The following is a 25,958-nucleotide window of genomic DNA, read 5'->3' as shown; positions in this document are numbered from 1 at the left end:
TTACAAGATTTACGTGTTGAAAACCTTTTTCTTTGATATTAAATAGGGTCAAATTTTTTCAATCACTTTGCAAAAAACAAAAATCATATGGAAAACTTGTAAAATTAAATTGGCTTGCTTAATAAATAAAACAAAACAATCGCAATCTGGTTCATGTGGTTTAAAAAAATTATGCAATTGCATATACATAGGACGAGTTAGTAGATACACTTATCAGGGGTGCAAATGTAATCGGGTACATTCAAGCTCAAAGGATTCGATGGTACGGTCATGTTGTTGTTGTTGTTGTTTAAGTCTTTGAGTATTTCCACTGAAATAATCCTAGTTAGTGACCAGCACCGTTTAACTACCACTGTCCTCATGTGATAATGTTTTTTTTTTTCTAAGTCAGATCCATTTAGTGAGGCCCAAGTATAGCAGCAAATTCTTTATCTCGATGTCTGAGATCTCATTAATTCGCTGCAAGAAAGGCTTACCGAAAGAGCGGAGTCGTGCCCTAGCTAGCCCTGGACATTCACATAAGTAGTGGAAAAGACTTTCCTTCGCCCCTTCCGCTTGACAGCTTCTGCAGATAGGATTAAAGGGTAGGTTGAGTCTATCTGCATGATGCCCTACTTTCCAATGGCCTGTTAGGGTTACAGTGATGCGTGAGATGTTTGGCCGAGAGCATCCTAGCAGATCATTCGTCCTTAGGATTTTGTACGACGGCCATGTGTTTTTGTTGTAATTCATATAGTTAATTGCTTCCATCTTCTTTCGGCTAAAGCATGATAGTGTGAAGCAATGGATGCTTTTAATGTGTTGAGTTGGGGGGAGACTACCACTGCCTCTGCTATTTCTAGTGTTGAACCTTTTCTTGCTAGATCATCCGCTATCACATTACCCCGTATGTTCCTATGACCGGGAACCCATATCAGAGTATTTTCAAGCCGATGGCTAAGTAATTCTAGTTCTTCTCTACACTGGGAGACTAGCTTGGATGAAATGGAGTTGGAGTCTAAGGACTTGATAGCTGTTTGACTGTCTAAAAAGATGGCTACTCTTGCACCAACTTCCTTGTGCAAATTTAGTGATTTGCATGCTTCTCTGATCGCCAGAAGTTCTGCCTGGAACACGCTGGCATAGTCAGGAAGTCTAATTGACTGAGATAAGTTGACTAGCTCCGAATGGAAGCCAGCTCCCACACCCCAGTTCATCTTAGAACCGTCAGTGTATATATTCACACAACGGTCACAATGAGCAACGTTAGAGCTATAAAAAAGAACTTCGAAACAAATCCACAAGGCGTCAGAAGAAAAGGCCGGCGAGAAAACGATGGATAGATGACATTGAAGGCGATTTCAGAGCTATTTGCACAATCTGATATCAAACGGAAAGCTAACGGCCGAATGACGTGACCGCGAATTGTAATTGAAGCAATGGTTCACCCGAACTGTGAATACATATGTACATACATACAGTCTTTATTAAATTGCCGTTGCAAAACAATTTTTTTTTCTTCCCATTTCAATTTAGAAGAAGTTTTTTTATTTAAATTTTTTGTTAACATTTTATATTTACAATTTTTTAAAATAAAATCCTTTTTTTAATAAACATTTTTTTTTAATAAAATATTTTTTTTAATATAACGAAATGTGAGCTTATACAAAAAAAACAAACAAATATTCATATCGGACATGAATTACAATTTTTTTTTTATTATCCAAAAACTTGACTTTATTTTCAAAATATTGTACCGAAAATTTCTTTCAAACATTTTGTTTTTAATTTATTTTTACAAACGTGGTATTGAGGTTAAAAAAAAAATTGCGTCAGCTCATTGGACTGTTGTGAAGCAAATAATTTATAACAATTGTAACAATTATCACGTTTTGGTGTTCTTGTACCCAAAAACTTGCAAAATAGGGGAAAGTGAGACACCAAATTGATATTTTATTTTGAAGGGAAGCTGCACGTTTTTAATGAATGAGTTTTTACTTGTAAGAATTTGTACATGAGAAGAACAGCTGATCGCAAAGTAAAAATAAATTAAAATTTGTGAATTGAGTCGAAGTTCTAAATAAAAACAAAGTTGTGATTAAAGTAGAGAATGTAAGTAAATGTGCTTTAGATAAAATTTATAAAGTTATTTGAAGTCTTATATTAAATAGAAATCGGCCAATGATGTAGAGGTACATATGTACATACGTCATCGTTACTGCAGATTCCGAAATACAAATCGAAAGCGTTGAAGGTACTTTTTCTGCTTTATTAACTAATTTGGCAATATAAACATAGACGTAGATGCATAAACGGAAGCAAGCAAAATATGAGGAAAGCTGTGATTGCCACAACAAAACAATTGCGAATGGAAACTCTTCATATGACAGCATTGATGAAATGGGACAAATTATTGTGGGCAAAATAAAATTATGTGATGCTAAGATCATTATTTCGCATTTTATTTGCTTTATTTTTTTAAATTTTTTTTCTTGTTTACCCCGCCAAAAATTTAATCAGCTGTTCGTAAAACTTGCAAAATGGTACCTGTTCTGCGTTCATGCCCTATTTTTATGTTTCTCTCTCAGAGCGAATTTTCTGAAATTAAGTTACTGGATAATTTTTACATGAGCATAAGTTCACTTACATACTTACTTCCTTTCAAGTAAGCTACTTACCTTTTTTTATTCCTGTTTTTAAATAAAATAATACGGTACGCCTTGTTTTGCTATTCCGAAAAATGTTATTGTTTTATTTATATTAGCATTGAATTTTATATAGATTCTTGCCATTATAATATTTGACTTAATCTAAAAGCTGTATACATTACACTATTCCATAACTAATAACTAATTGTGTAATCCACATACCAAGTCTTTCTTCTTCACTTTTTATTCGTTATGCGAAAGAAACTCAGGCAATGAAAGCAGAAAAATGCATAAAAGATTAAATTATTGTACTTAAAGCGCCAAAGAAGGAATTTTTACTTTATGCGCTTAGCTTTCATCAGCCGCATTGGGATGCCCGGTGAGCAGCGCAAAAATATGCATGCCAAGAAGTGATACGACAGAGGAATACTCCAGCTTGCTCACTTTTAGGCGCTCAAAAAATTTGTTCTATTTTGATGTTTTCTTTGCGATTTGAATTTTTTAGTCACTTAAATTGGCCGCGTTTTAACGTTGATGAATTGGTGTTAGTGATATTAAAAAAAATTCAAAAAAAAATATAAAGAATAAATTAACAAAAATATAAAAATAAAGAACAAATAAAAAAATAAGGAAAATTAAATTTATTGAATTATTATTATATTAAAAAAATTAAAAAATAAAACAGAGAAAAATTAAAAAAATAAAGAAACAATTTAAAACAAAAACAAAAAAAAATAGATAAAATGAAACTATAAATAAAAATTAAAGTATTAAAAAAATTAAATAAAAATAAAAAATAAAGAAAAAATTAAATAAAAATAAAAAATAGAGAAAAATTAAAAACAAAAAACAAAAATTAAAAAAAATTTAAAAACAAAAAAAAAATAAGGGGCTACGGGTAGCCAGAATTTTCGCAAAATTTTATTTTTTTTTGCATTTTGTTAAAGTATAATATCTGAAAAATATTGTATGAAAATTTGGTGTGAGTCCGACATATACTTTTCTAGTTATTCAACAATTAACATAGGGCGCTCGGGCGTTTCGGTTCGATAGCAAAACTTTAAATGCGTTTTTCTCGAAACTATGGTTTTTGAACTGGTGATCAATGTAACTTAAAAGCCGCTTGGTAGATTTCAATACAATTTAAACTCGTGCCTGATCGAAAGATTTTTTTTTTCAAAAATTTCAATTTTTTTAAACAATTGTCGGTTTTTTTCTCGAAAATCTGAAAAAAATTTCCTGAGGCCGCCATGTTGTTAATTTTGAAAAAAAAATCTCGATTAGGCACAAGATTATCTATTAGTAAAACTAATTTCTCCGTCCGATTGATTTTAGATGTATCTCGAAGAGCTTGTGATGATCACCGCAAAGGACTTCTAGAGAAACGGGCTCCGCACAAACAGCGATAACTTTTACAATTATTAATTTTTTTTTTTAATTTTGCTTAAGTCAAGTCCAAACATGATGTATTAATGTTATGTTTTTATTTTTGTAAAATAAAGCAATTGACTAGGAAAAAACAAATTTGTTGAAAATCATAATTTTTTCGGGCTCCTGACTACCCCTAATCCCTTAAGAAAAAAAAAATATATATAAAAAAAAAGAAAATAAAGAAAAAAATAAAAAAACCAAAACATAAAATAATGAAAAAAATAAAGAAAACATAAAAAAATAAAATTAAGTAAATATTAAACAAAAATTAAAATAATTAATGAATCTCAATTAGGAAAATATATCTATTTTGATTATTTGGAACAATTCAATATGTGTGAGAGTGTAAATTAGCTTTCGTTTAATAATGAGGAGTTAGTTTTGCGATCCACGAACGCCGCGCATCGGTAAATTCCACATTTCGTCTTGCAATTTAGCAAAAGTCTCCAACACATTTTCACTTTCAATCTTTTAATCGCAATACATGCATACAGCTGCATACATACAAACATTTTTACGTTACTTGAGTGTCCACTCAAAACATTTCCTAATCTAAATTTAGTTTTTCTTTGCTTCCTTTTTTCATTGCATTTTTTCGTTTTTTGATTTTTTCTCACCTATTTGCACAGATACACAAATTTTTATGCTCAATACATTTTTGAATTTAACCTAAATTTGTTTTATATTACTTCCTATAAATGTTTAGCATTACATCAAAATTGGTATTTACATTTTGAGTTCGAGAAATTGTGAAAAACAAATTACTGACCAAAACAACTTAGCTAAAAATAAGCGAAAAAAAATTTTTGCAAAATGTTAATGAGCCACTTTTTTGGTGTTACTTTAAGTGTGGTGAATTTTTAAACTGAGTTTGAGTTTAGCGCTGCAAAATTGAGCATTCGGACTTGATTTATTAATCCTTTCGGCTTTGCTTCCAAATATACATATGTACAAGCGGCAATTAGTGTCGAGTCTTCAATGCCAGCTTAAAAAGCGAACGTCCCGGGTAAGTTTTTCAAGGCAAGTCTAGCGCTGATTTCTAGTTAAACTCAATTTGAAGGTCCAATTTTGCGAGGTTGATCGCAGTTTAAAAAAAACTAGCTCTCGCTACAACTCCCAGCCCGTTCTTGCGCTAAAACTCGCTGACGACATTCAGCAAGCAAAAAACCAATTTGCTCAAATAGAAAAAGCAGTGGTTTGGGTTTTAGTACCTTTTTTTTTTTAGTATTTTGTTAAAGAACCCGGTTGGGCTGCAGCTTCCCTATTTTAGAAAATCACTTCTTCTCTTAAACTGTGTTTAAAGGTCTAATCATGCGCAGTTGCACGCACTCAGTTTCGAAATTCACCACAGTTGAAATAGTACTGAAAAACGGTGACTTGATTGGTTACGATATTTGTAATAAATTTTTTTTAAAGTATAGCAATTTATTTAAATTTTTTAAAATGAAATCTCTCTGAAGTCAACTCAATCAAGTTTTTGCTATTTACGTTAATTTATTTATTTTAAATTTCATTCTTGTTTCTATTCCTGTTACATGCCTCTATACATACATTTATATGATATTTACAAGCTCCAGTAACTCTTTGCAGTTGGCAAAAAATAAAGTCATAATTAATTCTAAACAGGCTACTCTGCCGTACACGACATTCTCACGCGCATTCATCAATCTCTCTCTTGTTTGCCAGTGGTGTTTAGTATTTAAAATATTTTGTTTTCTTTGATTTTAAATAACTTTATTTTTATTATTGTTTGGTTTAAATTTTAAATATTTTATTGTTTTCAGCTTAATATTCAAGGTCTAAAGTTTGCAACAAAAGAGAAAAATTTTCACTAGACTTATCTTAAAAATCACTTAAAAACTATATACTAAAGTTACAAGTGCCAAATTCAGTGCGTTGCTATAGGACCCGATCTATATTTCGGTTTTTCGGTTTTGCTTTTTGTCTGTCTTCCACACGAAATTGGAAGCATCTGTCCTGTTTTACTGCCCGTCAACAGCACTCTGGACTTGTCACCAAATATTTTTCAATTCAAATATCCTCTAGGCGCAAAATATTTGTATAATTAAATAAACCAGCATTTAAATAGTTAACGTTTCTTGCTTTTCTTTTAACTCGTTATACAATATATAAATATGTAATCGTAATAACGCACCTAAAAAACACATTACAACTTCCATTATATTTAATAATTAAAATTTACAAAAAAAAAAATTATATAGTAATAATTAATTTAAAAAAAGACGTTTTTAGGAAACGATATTGAAAAAACTAATTTTGTTTTTTTGTTTGTTATTGCAACATATGTGTGGTTGCTACTGTGTTGCTGTGTTTTTGTTGCCTTTTTGTCGCTTGCTCATTTCATTATTTCAATCTTTTTTTTTGTACATTTTTCCACAACCAATCGATGGCCAATTTGCTTTTTCTCACTTTCTCTCACCAATTTGCAAATCTTCAATTTATCCTAATTTGCAGCATGTGGGGAAAAATGTACATTTAGTTTTGTTCTAAAACAACAAATCAGTACATTGACTTTCATGAGGCGTACATGCGATTAATATCGTGTTGGTATTTGTCTTGGATTTCCTTGCGCTTCAGTTTGAAGGCGGCTGTAACGAGACCCATGTCCGGCGACCAAACCTCCTTGCAGAGCGTAATGGCTGCGGGCACTTCATACTTTTGCAATTTGCCTGCGAGAAAAATGAAAATGGAATAAAATTCCCATTAAGCGCAGGTTTCTTATTTTATACTTACATTTCCTAGCATGCTCGGCAATTTCTTTGATCACCGCTTTCTCCATAGCCGCCGACGCGCACAATTCTTCGAATGATTTGCCCTTTAAGCCATTGCGGTCAGCCAAATCTTCGAGGTGCTTGTGATTGGGCACCAGCAACGCCACCGTAAATTGCTTGGATGGATCACCGTAAATGCAGATATTCTCCACAAGCGGACAGGTCTTCAGTTCTGACTCAACTTTGCCCAGAGAAACGTATTCGCCGGCCTGCAGCTTAACCAAATCCTTCTTGCGATCTATGAGAGGAAAGAATATCAGTAGAGACTCGCAGTGGAAAAATAAAGTATTAGAAAGTAAAATAAAAGGAGATAAAATAAAATAGAATAATAGGAAATTAAAGAAAAGAAGATTAAATAAAATAAAATATAGGGTTTTTCAGTAAGAGCGCTTCAACTTTTGAACTTTTTTGAATAAAACACAAACGGTTTGACTTTTTTAACTAATTTTTTTTTATTATCGAGTTTGAACATATACATTTAAGTATGGAATTCGATTTCTTTTGCATGACCACCGCGTGCACGTTTTACGAAGTCCAATCGTTGAACCCAATTTTCGACCACTCTTTTGCATAAATCGGCCGAAATTCCAGCAATTTCGCGTTCAATATTGGCTCTGAGCTCACAAATCGTCGCCGGCTTGTTACTGTAGACCAATGACTTCACATAACCCCAAAAAGGGACGGTTTGTTAAATGGACCGTAAAATGGCCGTAATGCTCTTAAAGTAGCAGCAACAGAACGATTATTTTCATAAAAAATTTGCACGATTTGCAATCGTTGCTCAAGTGTGTAGCGTTCCATGATGAAATGTATACTAATGAAGTTTACAAATGACAAGCGAAAAATAAAAAATATTGCGTCGTTCGCCCTCCCTATCGGAAAAAAGTTGAAGCGCACCTATTGAACAACCCTATACAAACAAAAAATGAGAATACATGAAACTACAATACACTACACCAAAAAAATTTAGAATAATGAAACAATTAAATAAACAAATTTAGAATTTTTTTTTAATTTTGAAGATTTGTAAAATTTGAAAAACTCGAAAATTAAAAAATTGAATATTTCGAACTTAAAATTTGAGAATTGAATATTAAAAAAAATTAGACTTAACTACTTTCAAGGTGAAAATTAAGAGAAAAAATACATTCTACAGAATTCAACAAATTTTTAAAATTTCAATTAACTAAAATAGTTTTAGAAAATTAAAAAAAGAATTATACTACAATACTTTCCGAAAAAACCGGCAATAGTAAAAATTCATGTAAAACAGTTTACAATTTTAAAGTTTTAAAATCGTACAATGATTTAGAAACTCAAAACTTACAAGTTTTAAACGTGTTTTTATAAAAAAAATTTCTTCAATTTATACAAATTTCTAAATTTTTAAAATTCAAAATATAAGTTCTCAACATTTTAAAAATATGAAATAAAAAAGTTTTTAGACAAAAAAAACATTTTTATAAAAAAAAATGTAAATAAAAAAAATCATTTAAATAAATTTTCCAATGTGAACAAAAATAAAAGTTTTAAATAAAAACTTTAAATTAAAAAATTAAAATTTTAAATAAAAAAATAACTGTAAATAAAGAGATATTTAGCTTAAAATAAGAATAGTAATAATTTTAAATAAAAAAAATGCCCTTTGGTTGGGCACCTATTGCGGCCCCAGGTGGTGGATAGGGTACGCCACAATTATTTTCTGTGGTTAAGTAGGTCATAGCCTTGGTAAAAGCCTACTCGCGAACCAGCCTAGTTCTCGTCAACCAACAACTATGGTAGGGGGAACAACATGCTGAGCAGTGTTACCAATTGATCACCAAATCTGTTTTGACAGAAACTGGGAAAAAAAGTCGGACAGAAGTCTCCAGAAAACCCATCCCTCCTCATGTCCGTCGATACAGAGATCGAAAACGCGCCACTTTCCTTATGGAAAAGCTCGGCAAAACCCCTGAGGAGGAGCTGTACGACCAACAAAAGTCAACTCTCGATTGGGCCCGGGAATTCCTTCGGAAGTATGAGGCGTCCAAAGAGAAACCGAGTGCAGCTAAGCGGCAGCGGTCTTCAGAGGATCCTCATAGCTCCAACGACCCCAAGAAGCATAAAGCTTCCTCTGAGGTCAAATTACGCAAGTTCTGCGAAGTTGCCAGAGATAGTCTGGTCATGGCGGTGGTACAATACACTACACCAAAAAAATTTAGAATAATGAAACAATTAAATAAACAAATTTAGAATTTTTTTTTAATTTTGAAGATTTGTAAAATTTGAAAAACTCGAAAATTAAAAAATTGAATATTTCGAACTTAAAATTTGAGAATTGAATATTAAAAAAAATTAGACTTAACTACTTTCAAGGTGAAAATTAAGAGAAAAAATACATTCTACAGAATTCAACAAATTTTTAAAATTTCAATTAACTAAAATAGTTTTAGAAAATTAAAAAAAGAATTATACTAATATACAATACTTTCCGAAAAAACCGGCAATAGTAAAAATTCATGTAAAACAGTTTACAATTTTAAAGTTTTAAAATCGTACAATGATTTAGAAACTCAAAACTTACAAGTTTTAAACGTGTTTTTATAAAAAAAATTTCTTCAATTTATACAAATTTCTAAATTTTTAAAATTCAAAATATAAGTTCTCAACATTTTAAAAATATGAAATAAAAAAGTTTTTAGACAAAAAAAACATTTTTATAAAAAAAAATGTAAATAAAAAAAATCATTTAAATAAATTTTCCAATGTGAACAAAAATAAAAGTTTTAAATAAAAACTTTAAATTAAAAAATTAAAATTTTAAATAAAAAAATAACTGTAAATAAAGAGATATTTAGCTTAAAATAAGAATAGTAATAATTTTAAATAAAAAAAATGCCCTTTGGTTGGGCACCTATTGCGGCGCGTCCCAGGTGGCGGATAGGGTACGCCACAATTATCTTCTGTGGTTAAGTAGGTCATAGCCTTGGTAAAAGCCTACTCGCGAACCAGCCTAGTTCTCGTCAACCAACAACTATGGTAGGGGGAACAACATGCTGAGCAGTGTTACCAATTGATCACCAAATCTGTTTTGACAGAAACTGGGAAAAAAAGTCGGACAGAAGTCTCCAGAAAACCCATCCCTCCTCATGTCCGTCGATACAGAGATCGAAAACGCGCCACTTTCCTTATGGAAAAGCTCGGCAAAACCCCTGAGGAGGAGCTGTACGACCAACAAAAGTCAACTCTCGATTGGGCCCGGGAATTCCTTCGGAAGTATGAGGCGTCCAAAGAGAAACCGAGTGCAGCTAAGCGGCAGCGGTCTTCAGAGGATCCTCATAGCTCCAACGACCCCAAGAAGCATAAAGCTTCCTCTGAGGTCAAATTACGCAAGTTCTGCGAAGTTGCCAGAGATAGTCTGGTCATGGCGGTGGTACAATACACTACACCAAAAAAATTTAGAATAATGAAACAATTAAATAAACAAATTTAGAATTTTTTTTTAATTTTGAAGATTTGTAAAATTTGAAAAACTCGAAAATTAAAAAATTGAATATTTCGAACTTAAAATTTGAGAATTGAATATTAAAAAAAATTAGACTTAACTACTTTCAAGGTGAAAATTAAGAGAAAAAATACATTCTACAGAATTCAACAAATTTTTAAAATTTCAATTAACTAAAATAGTTTTAGAAAATTAAAAAAAGAATTATACTAATATACAATACTTTCCGAAAAAACCGGCAATAGTAAAAATTCATGTAAAACAGTTTACAATTTTAAAGTTTTAAAATCGTACAATGATTTAGAAACTCAAAACTTACAAGTTTTAAACGTGTTTTTATAAAAAAAATTTCTTCAATTTATACAAATTTCTAAATTTTTAAAATTCAAAATATAAGTTCTCAACATTTTAAAAATATGAAATAAAAAAGTTTTTAGACAAAAAAAACATTTTTATAAAAAAAAATGTAAATAAAAAAAATCATTTAAATAAATTTTCCAATGTGAACAAAAATAAAAGTTTTAAATAAAAACTTTAAATTAAAAAATTAAAATTTTAAATAAAAAAATAACTGTAAATAAAGAGATATTTAGCTTAAAATAAGAATAGTAATAATTTTAAATAAAAAAAATGCCCTTTGGTTGGGCACCTATTGCGGCGCGTCCCAGGTGGCGGATAGGGTACGCCACAATTATCTTCTGTGGTTAAGTAGGTCATAGCCTTGGTAAAAGCCTACTCGCGAACCAGCCTAGTTCTCGTCAACCAACAACTATGGTAGGGGGAACAACATGCTGAGCAGTGTTACCAATTGATCACCAAATCTGTTTTGACAGAAACTGGGAAAAAAAGTCGGACAGAAGTCTCCAGAAAACCCATCCCTCCTCATGTCCGTCGATACAGAGATCGAAAACGCGCCACTTTCCTTATGGAAAAGCTCGGCAAAACCCCTGAGGAGGAGCTGTACGACCAACAAAAGTCAACTCTCGATTGGGCCCGGGAATTCCTTCGGAAGTATGAGGCGTCCAAAGAGAAACCGAGTGCAGCTAAGCGGCAGCGGTCTTCAGAGGATCCTCATAGCTCCAACGACCCCAAGAAGCATAAAGCTTCCTCTGAGGTCAAATTACGCAAGTTCTGCGAAGTTGCCAGAGATAGTCTGGTCATGGCGGTGGTGGATAAGAGCCACCCTGGCGGTTTCATCTCTACATCAAACTGGAAGATTGTGGAGAGAAAACTTCAGTTGGGATACCTGGACGTTCTGAAGCAGAACCTAGGGCCCCCTCCTTTCTGCTCTGACGCGGGATGGTTCCAAGCAAGGGTCAAGTTGATCGCGTGCTCAGATCAACGCTCTGTCAGCCTGTACGGCAAGGCCCTCGACCGACTCGGCGAGGTATGGCCCGGGGCGAATCTTCAGCTCATCAAAAAGAGCGAAATTCCCAACAAGCCACGCGGCAGAGCAAGAATACCTGTAGAGCCATCCGATCCGGAAACCATCCTGGAGCTACTGAAGATCGGAAACCCGAACCTACCCACCGAAAACTGGAGGGTAGTTAAGATGGAAGAGCCTTCAGGAAACTCCAGACATGTCACGCTGCTCCTGGACCAGGAAAGCGTTCAAGCACTGGACAACCGCAAGGGGATTGTGGCACTACCATCTGGAAAGCCGAAAAATCTCACAAGCTTCGACGATTGAGTTCGACTCGGAATCAAACAGCGAACTAGTGGGAAACTTATTCAACATTCAACTCGAGGACGAGGATAGACTTTTAAATAGCGGTGATGACGCGAACGCCACAGTCATTGAATGTTCGTCTAAAAGTGCTGTAGATTAATCTGCACCACTTTAAGGCTGCCTCAGCAGCCCTCATTCTTCGTCTCTCTGACCTCAGAGAAGACATCATTCTCATCCAAGAACCTTGGATATCAAACGACAAGATATGCGGCCTGAAAGATAGGCAAGGCACTACACCTTGTTTCAAGGTGAGGCTAACGTCAGATCGCGCTCTTGTATTCTCATTCGAAAACATATTAATGCTTTTCTTCTTCCCTTTAGCAATGCTGACACCACTGCCATAGAGGTTGAAGCTGTCCACGGCCAGATTTGGATTGTGTCGGCTTACATGCCTTACGACGCAGCGGAGGCGCCTCCTCCTGAAGAAGTGAGAAGGCTCGTCAATACGGCGCATCTGAACCAGAAACGCGTCATTATTGGAGCAGACGCTAATGCACATCATATTGTTTGGGGTAGTACAAACAACAACACACGAGGTGAGCAACTCTTTGATTATATTCTAGCGAATAAGCTTGATATATGTAATAGAGGTGATGTCCCCACGTTTCTTAACTGGTCTAGAAGAGAGGTACTCGATATTACTCTTGCTAGCGAATCATGTACACAACTGGTGCAGGACTGGAGCGTTGATAAACAGCACTCTTTTTCCGGCCACCAATATATAACATTCACTTTAAAAGCCGAAACGGCAAAACCCATGAAGTACCTTAACAAAAAACGTATGAATTGGATCAAATATAAAGAACATCTTGCCAATGAACTTCCTGATATCAGGCAGTTTGAAATGGCAAATAAAAACGACATCGAAAAGGCTATCAACATGATAACGAAGACGTGTCAAAGCGCAGCACGACAATCTTGTCCCCTGACAAAAACAGGAGGTAAGCATAAACCTTTTTGGTGGACTCCAGAAATCTCAGAACTTCGCAATCGAACTCGGAAACTCTTTAACCAATCTAAAATAACAGACGAATGGGAAGAATATCGACAATGTCTCAAAGACTTTAAGAAAGCTGTCAGAAGTGCAAAACGCACATCCTGGCGATCATACACTCAAGAATTAGAGAACACTTCAGAAGTAAGCAGACTACGCAAGATTCTTGCATCAAACCCAGTCTCTCCCAGTTTTATCATGACTCAAGATGGAATTTGGACTACTTCAACTGACCACACTCTTAGAATACTTCTAGAATCTCCAGGCTCTTTCCAGGCTGTGTTGCCAACTTACCTGCACTTCCCAGCACTCTTCAGAGTAATTATGGGAATAGATCAGATCTAATCAGCTCTAATAGCATCTCTACAGCAATACTAAGTTTTAAAAAATTTAAATCACCAGGTCCTGACAACATCATTCCAGCAGAACTTCAAGAAGGACTGGAAATTCTACTGCCTTGGTTAACAAGGATCTTTAACAAGTGTTTAAATCTCTCTTACCTTCCGACAATTTGGAAGAAATCGAAGGTAGTATTCATTCCGAAAACGGGGAAGCCTTCACACTGCAAACCAAACGACTTCAGGCCCTAACCTCTTTTTGCTTAAAGGCTTTTGAAAAAGTCTTAGATGAGTAAATCAAAACCCAACTTGATACTAAGTTGATCTCTGAGGCACAACATGCCTACACTAAAGGGAAATCGACTGAAACGGCACTTCATTCACTGGTGCAAACAGTGGAAACTTCCCTTCACAATAAGGAGTACTCTCTTGTCGCATTTATGGACATAGAAGGTGATTTTAATATTATTGAACCCAACGCTATTTTGTCTGAAATTGCCAAATTGGGTATTAATTACTCCATCCGAAAGATGATCGAACAAATGCTCCAAAATAGAATAATCACTTCAGAGCTTGGGTTAAGCCGCATGAGAATGTACGCCGTCAAAGGCACTCCTCAAGGCGGAGTACTTTCACCCCTTCTCTGGAATCTCGCTGTAAACAGTTTGCTTCGAAATCTCGAAAAAGCAGGCTGCAAGGTTGTAGCCTATGCAGATGATATTGCTCTCTGCGTGTCAGGCAAACACCTGAATACCCTCACTGAGCTCATGCAACGCTCAATCAATATTCTGTCAAAATGGTGCACCGAATGCGGACTAAATGCGAATCCAGCAAAGACAGATCTTGTTCTCTTCAATAGGAAAAAACAATCTCCTCCACTGCAAACAATAACTTTAAAAGGGGAATCATTACTCCTATCTGATTCAGCTAAATATCTAGGAGTTATTCTTGATAGAAAGTTGAGTTGGAAATTGAACATCGAAAACAGATGTAAAAAAGCTTTCATAGCTCTCTATACTTGTAAGAAAGCTATAGGCAAAACCTGGGGTTTTTCACCTCGGATCATTTATTGGATATATACCTCGATCATCAAACCGATACTCTTCTACGGTGTGGTTGTATGGTGGACAGCACTCGAAAAACGGTGTAGAGTAGTCACAATTGATCGAGTCCAAAGATCAGCCTGCCTCCTGATAACAGGATGCTTAAGTACAACACCTACTAAGGCTCTAAATACGTTGCTTCACTTGTTCCCTATCGATCTGACTGGCAAAGCGATTGCAGCGAAAGCAGCGACACGCATGAATGCTATATCGAAATGGAATAAGTATCTTGGCCATTCGGCCATACTGAACAGGAACACTGTTATCTCTTCCAACATAGACTATCATGTAAGTCTTCCATCACCACCCTTGCTATTCTCCTGTTCACTCCCAACTAGGGAAGAATGGAAGACAAATCTTACCGAAATCGATGGCCCTCTGATTATATATACAGATGGTTCAAAACAAGACGGTAAAGTGGGATTTGGAATCTTTTCCAATTCCCCTCACATCAATCTATCATTTAGATTACCCGACTACTGTAGCGTATTCCAAGCGGAAGTATGCGCTATCTGGTATGCTGCGAAAACTCTCTTAGAAAAGAGAATATCACTAGAGGATATCCGCTTTTTCACCGACAATCAAGCGGCCGTTCGAGCACTCAGCTCCTCTTATACCCACTCAGATGTGGTTCGATCCTGTCTCTTATCTCTTAACGAGATAAGTGTTCAGAATTCTGTCCAAGTTTTCTGGATACCGGGTCACAGTGGATTCGAAGGTAACTGCAAAGCTGATGAGCTCGCAAGAGCTGGAGCTGCGCAATCAAATGTTAGTAACTTACCCACAATCCACATTCCGCTCTCAACATGCAAATTGCTCATTGATCGAGAATTTCACAGCATTGCTGATCGGAGGTGGCGAGTGGAAACTACTTGCGTTACGACCAGACAAATCTGGCCATCCTACAATCTGAAACAGACAAAACCCCTTATAAGTCTTTCGAAACACGAACTAAGGCATATAATATCTCTCATCACCGGCCACTGCCTTTTGGGCACTCACGCACGTCGGCTCGGGGTTCCTCAAAACGACCTGTGCAGATGCTGCGGGGACGAAGATGAGGAAGTATCGAGCAGACATTTGCTGTGCAGTTGTCTCGGTCTAGCCAGAAGTCGACTCGCTCTTCTAGGCTCTTCAACAATTGACAATCTTTCAGTACTCTCGAACCTGAAAATCGAATCTGTCATCAAATTCTCGAAACGAATTAATATCTTTGACCAAAATCTACAATAAAAATCTCGGTTAGGTGGGGAAATCATATAACATAATGAGCTCTAGGGCACCACAATGGACCAACTTGCGGTCTATGTGGCACTCCGATGAGGGGTCACCCTTAAACCAACCAACCAAATAAAATAAACAATGCAAATAAAATTAATTAATTAAAACAAAAAAAAATCTAAATAGAGCAGACAACAAAAAATTTAAAATATAAAAAATTAAGGCAAAATTAGAAAAAAAATTTAAAAAGATAACTAAAATTTAAGCAACCTATCACCTTAACACTTCGACAAATTTTCATATGCAAATTTAACAAGAAGCCTCTAATTAAAAAAAACTCAACTCTAAACTAAACAGCCACTCACCAATGATTTTAAGTACACCATCGGGATGAATTTCACCAATGTCGCCTGTCTTGAACCACTGCTTACCATCCTCCTCAAAGAAATCTTCTGCGGTTTTGCCGGGCAATTTGTAGTAACCTTTCGATACGCAATCGCCACCTATCAGCACTTCGCCCTGATAACAAAATTAGAATTTTTATATTTTTTAGACAAAAATATGTATTTTTAAATTCGGCAAACCTGTGGATATGGTTTATTCGTAATGCGATATCTGCCCTCCTCCCAATTGACCAGACGAATGTCACATACCGTCAGCGGTGCACCAGTGCGCCCATAAGTCAAATCACGAGCTATAATTTATTTTATTATTAATTGTTTATTATTTTAAGCTGCTAACTAGCGCAATTACCATCCATAACAGTCGCTCCCGATGTAGTTTCCGTCAGACCATAGCCTTGTACCAATTCTACGCACAGGCAAGTTTTGATTTGTTCATGTGTGTCGGGCGAGAGTGGCGCACCACCGGACAAAAGCAAGCGCACACGTCCTCCAAGCAATTTCGCGACCTTCTGGAAAACCAATCTGTGTGGAGAGGGAGAAAAAATTCATTATTTTTCTGACAAATGCGGATTACTATTTCAGCGAGTATTTCATAAAAAGACCTAAATTCTTGAAACTGTGCAAAGCTTTTTGTATTTTATGCGTTTTAGGCAAATCTTTTAACTTCATTTATTTTACTTACTTATCAATCATTGGCGTCTGATAGCCACGCTGCGTCCAACGCACTTTGTATTGATAGAGGAATTTGAAGAGTGCTTTCTTGAATGACGAACCCGAATTGATTTTGTCGTTAATGCCCTTGGAAATGCGGTCCAAAATTAACTGTAAAATATAGATTAAATTAAATTAAATTAGAAATTTATGAAATTCAAAGCTATCATTAACAGAACTAATGGCGTTATATTCGAAAGATTCTCTGCTTACCGGTACGGAAGTCATGCAAGTGGGTCGCAAAACGGTCGCGTCGCCTTTGCTGCCGCGCATAATCTTACTGCTGGTGTCAATCAAAGTCAATGGCGTAGAATAGCCAATAGGCACGCCAGTCATCAAGCAAACGCTCTCGGCAAGTAATTCGAAAACATGCGCCAGTGGAAGAAAGCTAAGTGTTTGGTAGAGAGAAAACGAAAATAGATAAGCAGAATTATGACAATGAATTTATGGTTGCTGCCATACCCAATCAGCACGTCATCGGGTCGCACTGACACCACATCGCAGAATCCCTTCATGGTGGCAATGCAATTGTTGTGTGACAGTAGAACACCCTTTGGTGTGCCTGTTGAACCGGACGTGTACATGATGATGGCTGTATCCTCAGCCTTGGGTGGAACGCTCTCTAAGGGAGGAAGGAGAAAGTAAAAAATATTATTAAAACATGAATTCTTTATTTATATTATTTTAATTCATTTTCATATTAATACTTTTTAATTTGATTGAATTGTATTAAATATTATTTGGCATTTTTTGGTTCGTAAACATTTTTTTTTATTTAAATAATTTTGTTTATGGTTTTATTATTGGGAGTTTATTGTGTTGTATTGTTTTATTGCAGGCAATTATTTAAAAATTTATTTTCATACTGATTTTGTTAGTTATGTCAAGGTGGCGAAAAATGAATCGCCCTATTGAAAGATTTATAATTTTTGTTAATGGCGTCATGCGTTCATTATATTTGATTTATTCTTATTTTTTACCTGCCTCAATTCTTTTATATTTTTCAAAAGTTTTTTTACTTTCGTTGTAGGTATTTTTCTTTTAATTTTCTAGTTTTTAATTTTTGAAGTGCACAACTTTCCTCATATTTTTAATTTACTGAACGTTTTTTCTTTATTCACTTCTTTTTGCTGTCTTAGTTTTTCAATTTTTTTCTTTCTATTTTTTTTCTTCAATTTTTTTTTCTTTATTATTATTATTTTTCCTTTATTATTATTATTTTTCCTTTATTATTATTTTTCCTTTATTATTATTTTTTTTATTATTATTTTTTTCTTTATAATTTTTTATCTCTTTTTTTATTTATTTTATATATTTTATTTTATTTTTAAATTTTTTTTATTTAGTTAAATTGTTTATATATTTCATTTAATGCTTTTATTATGTATTATATTTTTATATAATATATAATCGATTTCTTCAACGGTTTTTCTTTTACGGTTTTTTGCTTTCATTTCACATTTCCCATTCACTAAATAACTCACCGAATTTGCTCTCCTGTCCCATGCGCACGACTTGCGAGAAAGCGAGTATGCGCACACCGCTCTTGAAGCCCGTTGTGTCGGTCTTGTGCAACTGATCCTCCATATAGATAACGGTATCCACTTTGGGGCACTTGTCCAGCAATTGCTTGAATTTAGGCAACAACTCATGTGAAGTGATCACTGTGGTGACTTCAGTCTCGCTGATGCCTAGAGCAAAGAGGAAGAAAAGCAGATGTTAATAGAGAAAACGAAAAAATAAAAAAGTCGAATATCTACTCACAATGCGCCACTCCATCGTCACCTAGTGTGGCATAGACGGTTACAATGGACATAGCCTGTTTGAAGCAACCATGCGCCGCAATCATCCACTCAGCGCGCGTCTCCGCAAAGATGACAATATTTTGACGCGCACTCTGTCCACACTCGCGCAGACCGCGTCCAAAGGAAGTGGCCATGCGGTCCGTTTCAACGAAATTCTTCCACTTATACTCGCCCATATTGTATTTCTTGAAGATGCGTCCATTTGGTTGCACCTCATCCTCCTCGCTGAGTATCTGACGTGTGCCCAAGCAGCGTTTGTTCGAATGCAACTTGGCGACATAATTGAACATCTTCTCCAGTGTGTCGATGTTATTTTGCAACATTTTGACGTGGACCTCACGTGGCGGTTCAATGGTGCGATAGGTCAACGAATGTTCATCGGAGTGGACGACACGCGCCTAGAAGAATAGTAAATGCAAGAGAGAGAAAGAGAGAGGTAAGAGATAGTAATAGTTGTAATGGTTTGAAGGGGAGTGAGAACGGCGAAAGGCAAGTGGGTGGGGGGGTCTGTGGATTGCACCTTGAGTGAGCTATCATTTGATTACGGTTATCACATATATATGTATGTTCGTGTATGTAAATGTATACATATGTACTATATATATTTGCTTTTGTACAATAAATGCCTGCGAAACAGATTAAAGAGCACAGTGCCTCCTTTGTTATACTTTTAGTTAAAATAAAGCGAGCTTTAAAAGTCATTTCACTAATTTCTTAAATGTTGGTTATATAAAAATTTATTTTAAAGAAAGAAATTGCCGAATTCAGCCGACAGTTCTTAAGATCAGTTTACGATTTAAAATCGGTGTTATTTCATCATAATTTTTTTCGAATGGGCACTGCCTGAAGCACATTTTTACGTCATATCCAACGATTTAATGCCAAATGTTTGTCTTTTTGTTAAGAAATCTTCGAAATAGGTTACATAAATCTAGCTGATTTCAAATTGTATGATTTGCAGAACATGTCCGTATACCTTTTTTGGCTTAAATACAACAAATTTTTCAGAGCTGATACTATTCAGAATCTACTTTATTTTGACAATGAAGGCACTGTTTCTTTGTTTTCAAAAAAAACCAGGAAGTGAACCAAGAGGATAACAACAAAGATAAACCGGATAAGACGCTTAAATATGCTGCCTTGAAAAATTAATTTAAAAAAACACAAAAATTTCGCCTAAAAGCATGCAGGATTTACTCTGGCATACCACAAAGCACATTCGATATATTGAATTCACTAAAATGTCATTTGGTATGAGTTACACTTTCAGGCAAAATTTATGATTAAATGAAAAATGAAGTTCATTTCGTAGGGAAAAAGCAACTTAATTGTGCCTTAATTTGTGCAATTTGAGAAATATAAATAAATACAATAAAAACACATACATATCATATACTCAAAGGAGACGTTTTAAGGATCTGCCACCAATTGGATATTAAGTGTTTCAGCTGTTTCAGAGGAATTAAAACACAAAAAAAGTTTCACACATTTGGCAGCCCAAATCCCTTGAGGCAAACACAAATTTCAGATTATAAGTAGGTATGTAGGGTGGTGAAGGTGAAGTGGGTTGGAATATCTGGGTAATTTAAATCGATAACACAGTGAAGATATTTATTAAATAATTAAGTTTGAAATTTTTAAGTCCAAATAATAAATTAAAATTTTAAAATTAATAAATAAAAAAAATGTAATTCCTGGTTAGATTTCTCAATTTAAAAAATGAAGTGCTTCATGAGAATATCTTCTAATTGAGGTCTAAATATCGACAAATAAATAAAAGCACTGATTTCATTTTATTTATTACTTCATTGTTACACAAAAAGAAAATACGAAACTAAATATTTCGAAGTCCGTTTAAATCTTCTTGTGTTACTACAAAGAAAATAGAAAATTAAGTAATTTTTGTCACCCAGTTTAATAAAATGGCTTTAAAACATTAAATTTCTCGGTTTTTTTTTTACTTTATTATAAATTTAGAAAAAAAAATACTAACAAATTTTATACTTTTTGTACTTTATTTATGATTTTACTATTGTATATTCTAATAAAATGGCTTTAAAATATAAAATTCATCCATTTTTTAGTTTATTATAAAGCTGAAAAAATTACTAACAACTCATTTTATGAATTTTCTACTTTAATCGTCAATTTAAAGATTTTTTAAATATCTTCCCTGTGTTAGAGTAGGTAAAGTAAAGTAAAGTAGAACGGAATCTTTTTTTTTTTTTGTTTTTCTCCATCCAAAAACCAAAAAAGGAGTGATAAATAAATGTTCAATGTCAATTAATAAAATGCAAAAATAAACAATTAAGGATATTCAACTCAAAATAAAAAACTATAAAGAAAAGGAAACAACAAAACCAATGAATGAAAGCAGAACCTCAATGTCGTCTGCGGCATATCTGGGCTTCTCGTCCGTGTCAGCCACAATTTTTCTAACCGGAACAGCCTGTGGCACAAAAACAAAAAAGGTAAAAAACAACAAACAGGTAATAAACAAAGAGAGCGAAAGAGCAACTAATAACATAAAAACAAAACTCCAACCGTTAATTTGGCGAGATATTTGTTTATGCATACATACGTATGTGTATATGCATGTGAGTATTGCGAAAGACACACACATACATATATTTATTTACCTTATTAGTAAAGTGTAAAATTAACTGTAGGCACGTATATATGTATGTATATATTTCGCCTGCTGTGTTGTGTGTGCTTCGCGCAATTAAAAGTTCATCGAAAAGTTGAAATATAAAATGAAAATGTTGGAAACCGCATGGGCTGTAAATACAGCCAATAAAAATACTAACTAAAGCTCTCAGTTTATATTGTAGATAAAATATACATTTTGCAGTTGCGTTTATCTTGAAAAAAATATTAAAAAAAAAATCAGAAAATAAAAGTTTGAAGAACTGGTGAGATTTTTATCACCAAATTTTGCTTATCAAGGCAAGAGGAGAATTCATTAACTGTTTATAGAAAAAAGCGAATTGCGCTGAAGAGTAACAATGACAAATATTTTAAGTGGTTTTCATAACGTTTCTTAATTTTTCTGGTAGAAAAAAAAATTCTTTCATTTTTATAATAAAAAATTCTTTTAATTTTATGATAAAAAATTCGTTTAATTTGTTTTTTTTTGCTGGGCTATTCAAATGCATTATATTGGCTCAACTGATCTTTAATAATAATTAACGATAATATTTACATATTGCAAGTTGAAATCACAGCCTTGATGGATGGAAATTGCAACGTCTGTTATTTTTGCAGCAGCATTCAAAAATTATTAGAATTGTCATCGAAGTCGCTTAATAAGGAGTGTATAAACCAAGTTCAAGGTCAAATCTATATAGCGTCCGGTATAATTTACGTGAGTACCTGCCGACGACGGCCTTACCTTACAGCAAGATTATAAGGTTGCAGGGGAATTACTTGATTGTGAAGAGGAAGAGCAGGCGAAAGCAATAGAAACTACAAAGCACAAGACAGCATTCCCACGGCTGTCGGTTCTACGTAACCGGAACGACTCGGATTTATATCCGGCCAAGGACTGTCACTTCAGCAACATTCCCCGTATATGTAGGAAGAATATTTATGCTGCTACAACAACAACAACCACAATACATTATGCATATGTATTGGAAAGGAGCTTGGCGTCAGATTTGTCAAATGCGCGAAAAATAAAGTAATTGTTCTGGGAAGACGCCATTGATGATTTGCTACAACAGTACAATAGTCGCAAACTTTCTCATGCAATTTTTTTTTGTTTTTATAAAATATATACTTTACAAATTAAAGTAAATTTCCAAAAATTTAACAAATTTCAAAAAATTGTCATACAAATTTTGAACTACATATGTATGTATATTTAAACTAAAGTACAACAACACTTTTGGTGACCTTGACCAGTTTTGACTACAAGGATGATAGATTACCAGGTTTGGCCTTCAGCTATGGTGAGAAACAAAATTGAACCAGTAAAAGGCCTGTCGCAATGGGTGCATGGCGGCAGTGTATTTGAGTCGAAGGCGCCACATACGCGCCGTACATAAAATAACACATAAATACAAATAACATAATCCATGGAGAAAATAATTGAGAAGGTGTGGGCAATAACAAGCCGTTGCTGACTGACATATCCGGGCCACTAAGCTGAGGGACTGACATAACCGGGCCACGACGTGGTTTGTTTACGAAAAAACTAAGATTGTGTTGGTGATATACGAAAAAAATCAACCAATGACACTTCATTGCCGTCCGAACAACGACTGATTGTACGAGAGTGTGTTTATGGTGTTTGGGCGAGTGTATGAAATGATCGTGCAGAATTTGACTGGCGAATCCCCTTTGAGGTGGCAGCCGAAGTACTTCTCAGCTCTCTCTCTCCTCTCTTACTTGTTTTTCAACATAGTTTTTGACCGAACTTGGTAAATCTATCATCCTTGAACACAATCTATTTTGCTCTCAGTGAAATTTGTTGCTGCAACGGGCATAACAAACCCGGTTACGTCAGCCAATCAGCTGATTCTTTCAAATTCGCTGAGAGCCAGTTATCGTTCTGACATTAGACAATCTTCTGATTTTTTTTTTCACCGTGCTTTGACTACCTGTTTTTAGAAAAACATAGTTCATTCTACAACATACATATATCATAAAAATAAAAATTCCAAACTTTAAAAGATTTAGAAAAATTCAACAAAATTTCTATTCAAATTTAAAACTTTTTAATCAGAATAAGAAAACAACTTTATAGCCCATTCCATTTGAGTATAATAAAGTGCTAGTGCACGCACGGTCATGCATCAGTTCATGCATCGAAAACAGACTATTTGGTTCCCAAGAAGGGTCTGAACAAAGCCTATTAAATACAAGTATCCGACAGAAAGGATTGGCAGACCAGAGTCAAATCAGATTATAGTGGCCGGTCACCATATTTATACTGACGGCTCAAAGATAGACAATGGCACTGGATAGGGAGAGTACACGGAACATTAATCTTTAAATTGCTCCTTTAGACTCCCAGACTGGTGTAGTGTCTTCCAAGCTGAGATCTACGCTAGAGACAAAGCAGTAAAAACGATACGACTAATGGACTCCGACAAACTTTACCAATTTTTTTTGATAGTCAAGTAGCGATCAACGCACTGGCCTCAGCGCGCATTAACTCAAGATGTGTTAAAGAATGCAGGAGGTTCCATTCGCTTATCCAACAACACAACCTCACACTTTGTGGGTCCCCGCCCACTCTGAGCTTGATCTTTAACGTGTGGTAGAGGACATAAGCGTTCCTCTAAACGAACTGCATACTGCGTTTGACTTGAGCGTAGTCGCGGAAACTAATATAAACTGATCTATGGCTACTAACTGCAGGGTATACAAAGTGCTCTGGCCAAAACTAAATCTTAAAAGGGCAAAATGTGTACTTGTACAACAGATCAACAACTAGACACCCTAGCCAGCAAAATGGCCATACCTCAGAATGACTTCTGCAGGAGTTGTGAAGATGAAGCGGAAAATGAGTCGGTACAACACCTCCTCTGTGAGTGTCCGGCACTTCAAAGAAGCCGTGCCAAATATCTGGGCGATTACTTCTTTGAAGACTTGGGCAATTCGGAAAGCATGGAAAGGAAAATTTTAAGAAAGACCTTTGGCCCATTAAGAATGGATGGTACCTACAGAATTCGATTGAACTCTGAACTGAACGATCTAACTCAGAACGAGACAGCTGTACGTTTTGTTAAAGCGCAGCGCATCAGATGGCTAGGTCATGTGATCCTTATGCCTGCTCTGCTGACTGTACCGTGAACAAGCCCTTGACAGGAAAGTTATTGGGCGTGAAGCCCAAAGGCAGATGGAGGAACCGTTGGATAGACGCAGTGGAATACGTAACTACGAAGCAACAGCTCAAAATAGACCGCTTTGGAAGAGCATTTTGAAGGAAGCTTTGACGCACCCCGCATTATAACGCTATGGAAGAAGAAGACTTGGGAAATTTGCAAAATGTCTCACTAAAGGAACTGGAAATCAAATGCAGGTATCACAATGGGTAAATTCGATCCACTAGCAGCCGCCCGTTCTTCTTAAATGGTGATCAAATTGAGAACGTTGACCCCTTTACCTACTTAGGTAGTATCATTGACGATGAAGGCAGTGCGAAACTCGACATTATCGCCAGAATAAATAAAGCGATATGCATAGCTCCGAGCTATCTGGTCTTCGAACATCCTCAGCGTACATACAAAATTAAGGATCTTTAAGACAAATGTACTATCGGTACTCTTGTATGGATCGGAAACCTGGTTCACAAATAATTGGATCGAAAGGAAAATTCAAAGCTGTGTGAACAGATGTTTTTTTCCTGACGGTGTTGCGCATTTTCACCGTACATTTAAAGAATGCATGAAATGATCAAAACTTAAAATGTTGTCAACTATACTTTTTGCGCGGGCTGCATGCCTACATCCATCTCGATTATTTTATTCTATTACATACAACCGTTATGCGAACAAAATTATAATAAATCCACGCGGGTATGAAAAAAAGTGCAATACCGCTTACTTCAAAAGATCTGATCACGTCTTGTTTCGATAGAGTAGAAAGTGAGCTTTAAACTTTTGTAAACAAAAAAATTCAAAGTACATGAATGGTTTGCGCGTTTTATAGTTCAAATTGTATAAGCTATAATTTTCCAGGGCAAGCATGCCACACAACAAAAGGGTCGACTTTGACAAGCAGCGCACGACAAACCTTTGCTCTTACACAACTTATTTTGCGACTTAACTTGGAAGACGACTGTAATTGGCAAATCATCTCTTAACCGTACATTCTCTGACATTAACAACAATATTTAAGTATGTATGTATGTATGTATGCACTTAGCGGACGGAGTAATGATTGATAATCTAAATAATTAGCAAGTCACACATACTTATGCGCATATGTATATGAAACTACAACTACGGAGATAACTAAAAGCTGTTTCAGCAAAATATGTAAATTAAATCGAAATGCTTACTACAATAAGTTAAAGTAAATCAGTAGCTGAAAAATTAATGTAAACTTATTTAAAGGCTCAAAGTTCACATGTACAGATGTATGTATGTATGGAGATATTTTATTTTTGTTTTGAACTCACCTTGACGCGTCGCGACTCCTCTCTTCGCTTCCATGGCCGCTGCAACACCAAATATACCGGCAATGTGATTATATCACACACGAAAGCGAGCACCTTAATGGCGCCGATCGCGCTCTGCACCCAGAAGCTCTCCATCCTGCGGATTAGATATGAGTGGAAACATAGTTTAGTTTTCAATTTTAATTGA

At 35.1% G+C, this 25,958-nt stretch overlaps 1 protein-coding gene across 4 annotated transcripts in view; it reads right to left on the bottom strand.

The window, feature by feature from the left end:
- Window positions 1-6,201: 6,201 nt before the first annotated feature.
- Window positions 6,202-25,958, bottom strand: part of LOC128867907 (fatty acid CoA ligase Acsl3) — a 56,587-nt gene continuing 36,830 nt past the window's right edge. For all 4 annotated transcript variants that reach the window (XM_054109517.1, XM_054109518.1, XM_054109516.1 and 1 more), the window contains 11 exons: window positions 25,772-25,907; window positions 18,599-19,037; window positions 18,319-18,525; window positions 17,297-17,456; window positions 17,048-17,222; window positions 16,806-16,945; window positions 16,473-16,645; window positions 16,304-16,413; window positions 16,085-16,238; window positions 6,813-7,088; window positions 6,202-6,748 (listed from right to left, as the gene is read on the bottom strand). In XM_054109517.1, the coding sequence (XP_053965492.1) occupies window positions 6,594-6,748; window positions 6,813-7,088; window positions 16,085-16,238; window positions 16,304-16,413; window positions 16,473-16,645; window positions 16,806-16,945; window positions 17,048-17,222; window positions 17,297-17,456; window positions 18,319-18,525; window positions 18,599-19,037; window positions 25,772-25,907 (2,125 nt within the window). In that variant the 3' untranslated portion in view covers window positions 6,202-6,593. The remainder of the gene's footprint in view (window positions 6,749-6,812; window positions 7,089-16,084; window positions 16,239-16,303; window positions 16,414-16,472; window positions 16,646-16,805; window positions 16,946-17,047; window positions 17,223-17,296; window positions 17,457-18,318; window positions 18,526-18,598; window positions 19,038-25,771; window positions 25,908-25,958) is intronic.

This window comes from Anastrepha ludens, chromosome 6, assembly GCF_028408465.1.
Source record: "Anastrepha ludens isolate Willacy chromosome 6, idAnaLude1.1, whole genome shotgun sequence".
Lineage (NCBI taxonomy): Eukaryota > Metazoa > Arthropoda > Insecta > Diptera > Tephritidae > Anastrepha > Anastrepha ludens.
This window is presented reverse-complemented; position numbering and strand designations above follow the sequence as displayed.